The 5497-nt window shown below is 42.0% G+C and overlaps 1 protein-coding gene across 1 annotated transcript in view; it reads left to right on the top strand.

Annotated features, from left to right (window-relative positions):
* The window catches only part of LOC101854879 (diacylglycerol lipase-alpha), a gene marked incomplete in the record, with an annotated part of 213377 nt that overhangs the window by 164800 nt on the left and 43080 nt on the right, over positions 1 to 5497 (top strand). Inside the window, 1 exon segment of the mRNA XM_013084702.2 lies at positions 2800 to 2934. Coding sequence (XP_012940156.1) covers positions 2800 to 2934 — 135 coding nt within the window.

Below are 5497 nucleotides of genomic sequence, written 5' to 3'. Positions count from 1 at the left end.
CCTCCTCCTCCTCCTCCTCCTCCTTTAGATGTCAGGTCTGGAGCAGACATTAACGATCATGACACCCCATTCTTTCCAGTTGTTGGTCTTCTTGATCAGCTCAGTTTTTCTCTTTGTGTTATTCTTTGCAAAGTTGTTGAGGCCATTGTTATTTTTCCTCCTCTGCTTTTTCTTCCCTCTATCATTCTCCCACAGCAGCAGTTTCACTAGTCCATTTGATCTATTTACGTGGTCAAATAATTCCAATTGTCTTTTTCTGATACGTACTTCACCTTTACTTTTTCTGTCCTCTTGTACTGCAAGGTGTCGAGGGGAGACTCAAGTGTGAGACTCGGGGCAAGTGTGTAGCCTTTTGGATCGTTATGTTGTTCTTATGGGATGGTCTCTTAGTCTTCGTCCATCTATCTTTTTCTTGGTTGTTATTTTGCCTTAAAACCATTGAATCTCGTATTGTAGGCCTTTTAGGGTGGGTGGCTTGTTCGTGTGTATGGCTCTGCTATCTGGTTTATCTCAGTCTATTTCGCTTTATCTTATGGTATGCTAATGTATGATAACACGCCCCTTATGATTGTACCGGCGTCATTGTGGATAGACTTCCTGTCTTTCCTGCAAACGATCCGATTTTGTTTCCCTGCAGAGGGAAGATCTTCCTCGATCTCGATGGCTGCAGCAAGACTGTCAGTCCGATGTCGCGCACAAACTGTACAGTCCGCTTCAAATCTGAGAGACTGCCATAGAGCTTTCTCTCAAGGGGAGTCACATTCTGCCACGTCTGTGTACGAAGAGGGGCGTAGTGCGGGCAGTGCTGAAGGATATGGTTGGCATCCTCTTGGTCGTGTCCACTTTCACAGATCGCGGACTCTCCCACTTTTAATTTAGTGTTCATATGGTGCTTGAGTCTGTTGTGGCCACAACGGAGTCTAAAGATTGTGACCTGGTCTGCTCTATTTAATATGTAGTAGGGGTCACGTCTGTTGTGTTTAGGGTGGGATCTTTTCCATCGGTTACTTAAGGCAGATTTTATTAGTGTTTTTTACTCTGAGAGACCCATGCCATCTTCAATCTGGGTCATTTTGGCTCCTTCTTTGGCTAAGTCATCTGCTTTTTCTTTTCTATGAATGCCACAGTGACCTGGTATCTACTGCAGAGTTGTGTTGGCTTGGGAGTTTAGATCACATAGGAGTAAAAGGAGTTGTCGTACTTGAGCTGATTGTGGCTTTTGGAGAGCTTGTAGGACTTGGCATATGTTCGGATGACGGTGTTGGCTTTAGATTTTTGGTGATTCAAGAGAATGGTGGCTGCTGTTTCGATTGCTGATGTTTCTGCTTTGTAATTGGAAGATAGAGACCCTGTGGGGATGGGATGGCTTTCTGTTGACTCAAGAGGGAAGTTAATAATAATAATAATAATAATAATAATAATAATAATAATAATAATAATAATAATAATAAACTGCGTTTATATTGCGCCTTATATCATGTGAGTATAAGCTCTGAGAGCTTTACATCGGTCACATGATCACTAAGTGAAATAATTCATTCACACAAGATAAATTATATACAGTAACAAGAAAACCAGTTCAACCGCATAAAGAAAAACCATACATTAATTATATACACGTAAGGACAGCAGTAAAAAACAAGCACTTACTAACACACTAAAACTAAGAATTAAACAAATGACTTTTGAGTAATCACTTTGAAATAGTTTCATGGAATGTCTCGGTCTTCCCCCTCGGACGCTTTATTCCGTATAGTTCAGTTTGTTTTTCATGTTGGAATTGTTACGCCCCTGTCGACACAATTTAGATACTTTAAGAGGCGGGCTTCCGACCCTGCCTATCAGGATCAACCCGGGCTGAGAGGGATGCAACATCCTAGCAGAGAGACTGCAATTCTCGATTTTTTTTAAAGAAAAAAAAATCTCCTTTCTCGCGGAAATCGAACCCAGGTCATCTTTCAGAGTTGAAGCGAACTACACAGTTTGTACGCGACGTCGGACTGACTGTCTAGCTGCAGTCATCGAGGACGAGGAAGAAGAAGAAGAAGAACCCAGGTCTCCTGTGTGCGACAGTAAAGCGTATAACCGCTACCCCGCAGACCTCAGTAGTCCAGGTTGCCCCTGACAGGTGGATCTTAGCAGCTCGTCTCCAAAATGGCCATGGATCAATAAGGCGACACACATTAAGGGTCAACCTAATTGTAAGATAATGACTCCACTGAAAAGAGACACAACTGCGTATTATGACAGAAAAATGTATATATGCCGAAAATAACATTTTACAAGAGAGGTCAAAACTAAACTTTTGTGGGTGTGTTTCAGATTAACCAAAGTTTGGTCAATCTGATTATTTGATGTCAATATTCATTGGTCGGTTCAACTTTTGTCTGATTTGCTGAGGTATACAATAAACAGTTATGGAGCAGTTGGTTAAAATTGTATTTTGTAGTAACCGTATCGATATGTAATTAGGACACAACCCATATTTTCCGAAGCCCAAAACTTCCTTAATTAATTTTAATTGTACAGCTTTAAGACCGAAATAGAAAGATGACCCACAAAAAGGGCATTCTCCCATGAAAATAAAACCTACTTGGCCTAATTACTCATATTCGGTTGGGTTTTTTTTTGTCACAAGACAGCAGACAGGTCAAAGGGAAGGGATTTGCCCACATATTTGAAAGACCTTCGAGCTTTTTAAAAGTAAATCGGAAAACAATGTCTCTTTACGCTAGCAGACAAGACGTTGACCTTTATACCTTTCTTTTAAACGTATTGTTGTTGTTTCTCTTTTTACAGAATTCCATGAGCGAAATAGCGGCGCTGTTCACCGACTTTTTCCGTGACCTGGATGTGGTACCTTCGGACATTATAGCAGGTCTTGTTTTGCTCAGAAAACATCAACAGCAGAGGATGAACGCCATAATATCACAGGTATTTAATTTGATGTACCTGGGTCTGTTGTTGTTGTTGTTGTTTTTGTTGTGTGTATGTGTGTTCAGAGAGACTGGTTGGCGGGTGCTACTGGTTGGTTTTCCTTCTTTTTTTCTTCTCTTCCGTTGTTTCTGCCTGTGTGTCTTACTTTTTTCATACGCTAAATAACTGTTTTTGCATCGTTTTGCTTTGCTATACTTAAAAAGACGTACTGTTTCAATTCTTCTTGTGTTGTTTGTTTATATGACAGAATGTGTTCTTTGTGTTTGTATCGTTGTAAACGTAAATTCATTGTTTGTGGGTCGTTTGCGGGTGCTCTGGTGTGGTTTGCTTCTTCTTTCCTCTCAAACATCTATTGTCCTTATCTCCCCTTCTTCTTTTTTATGTTTGTTACTCTCTTGTAGCACCTTTAATCATCTGGCGTTCATATGGGCCTATGCAGTCGCGAGTGCCGTAAAACCTCTGCTAAAACTTAAAAAATGCTTTGTATGTCTTTGCCAGCGTCTGTAGTGTATCTATCGGTTATGCGCTTCGGTAGCTTTCTCTTGCAAGAGACCCAGAGCTCGATTCCCGCGTGGGGAGAATTCTATTGAGTATCTGGGTCTTTCTACTGGGATGTTGTATCCCCCTCTCAGCCCGGGTTGACCCTGACAGACACGTGCAAAGCATGAGACCTTAGTAATCGCAATGACAAACATGAGTGGTTCTATTTTTTACAATACTAAATATGTTTTGGTAGTGTTCGCTTTCCCCCCTCCTCCCCCCCCCCCCCCCCTCTCTCTCTCTCTCTCTCTCTCTCTCTCTCTCTCTCTCTCTCTCTCTCTCTCTCTCTCTCTCTCTCTCTTTTGTTTTTTAAGTGGAAAATAATTCTTCACAGAGATACCGAATTTCAGAATAAATCTGATAAACTGGATATTTAAAGTTGTCCGGGCTGCCTGTAAATGATTGTTTTCTTATTTGTTGTAATATATTCCTCTTCTTATACATTTCTGTATAATGTATCTCTTGGTGCAAGTGATACAGCATAGTCTTGATACAAAATTGTATGAAGCACGTACACGTTGAGTCTACGGGCACGTTTTCACGAGGTCCGAATAGTTCAGGCTTTCTTTTTTTTCTTTCGTTGCAAGTCCGCCGCATATTTGGCATCAACACGAAGTCGGTCAGCTGAGAGAACTGCAATGGCGTGATATTTTTGGCAATCAATTCTGATGTTATTGTTGGGGGGTGGGGGGGCATCAATTCAGTTGGTATCATGAAGGGAATTGGTCTTGAACTTTGGTTATTTCGTGAGTTTTCATCAAGTCCTATCCTATCTATCTTGGACATTTTGGAGATGGACGTTAAAATTCAAAGCATTCGCCACTTGAATAAGCAGCAATCTCACGATTACATGGCCACAAGGCCACCGACGCCAACTAAATAACCGTATCGGGTTGCATATGTGATAAACGTATAGCATACGGTACTGGTATTGTTATACTTATTGTACATAGCCATGTCACTAGTGAATACATTCCCCTCGTGGACAACAAAAAACAACGTTGTCCGTGGGGGTTTGGGGGTAAGTTGGGGGGGGGGACGTTTCATCGTTTCACTCTGACAAAGGGAACAACACGCTTAAGTACTCTCAAATGCACTCGTATGGAAACAAAGAAAACACTCGGGCGCCTTCAGACATGGATACACAAACTCTCGCACGCATACAGACATGGACAAACAAGCATGTACGCGCTTGTGAACGTGTGCACACGACCACGCTCACTCAGACATGAACTTTATGTAAATAACGATGTAAATAATGATGATTTAAATTACAAGTTGCTGTTTTTTAAACTATAATTTACCATGAAATAATTCTTATATACATCAACCATTTCGACTCGCAAAGGAAAACCAAACTATGCTTCGAGCTAACGTGAAAATAACCATCTCGTCCCGCGTGCATAGGACCTTATGCAATTGCGGGAGCCGTAAAACTTTTTCTAAACTGTTCTAAACTAGGACACAGACAAACAAACACATACTCACATACAGACATGCACACACAAACAATGACGCTCACGCAGACATGGACACGCAGACATATTCCCTCATTCACTCAACCTCTTTTCTGTCCGTTCCGCTAATGCCAGGTCTCTGGAGATGCCGAGGGTGAGAAAACCATTTTCGAGCTGCCACCGTCTGGCTGACTCCGGTTTCCTGGTCGTCATGGGAACAGTCTCTCTCTCTCTCTCTCTCTCTTTCTCTCTCTGTCTCTGTCTCTCTCTCCGCCTCTGTCTCTCTGTCTCTGTTTCTCCCTCTCAACATCTCTCTATCTCTCTCCCTCTCACACCCTCTGTCTCTCTCTGCCTCTCTCTCCCTCTGTCTCTTTCTCTCTTTATCGCTCTCTCCCTCTCTCTGTATATGTATGTACATTATAATGTAGCTATCTATCTAACTGTCTGTCTATTCCTTTCTCTTTCTCCCTCTTTCTTCCTTTTTCTTCTTCTTACTCTCTTTTTACCGCCCCCCTCTCTTTCTCTCTTCTCCGACGCCCTACTTCTTTCTCTCCCCCCCCCTC

Source organism: Aplysia californica, unplaced genomic scaffold (assembly GCF_000002075.1).
Source record: "Aplysia californica isolate F4 #8 unplaced genomic scaffold, AplCal3.0 scaffold00311, whole genome shotgun sequence".
NCBI lineage: Eukaryota > Metazoa > Mollusca > Gastropoda > Aplysiida > Aplysiidae > Aplysia > Aplysia californica.
Note: the sequence above shows the minus strand (reverse complement) of the source record. Positions and strands in the feature narration are given on the sequence as shown.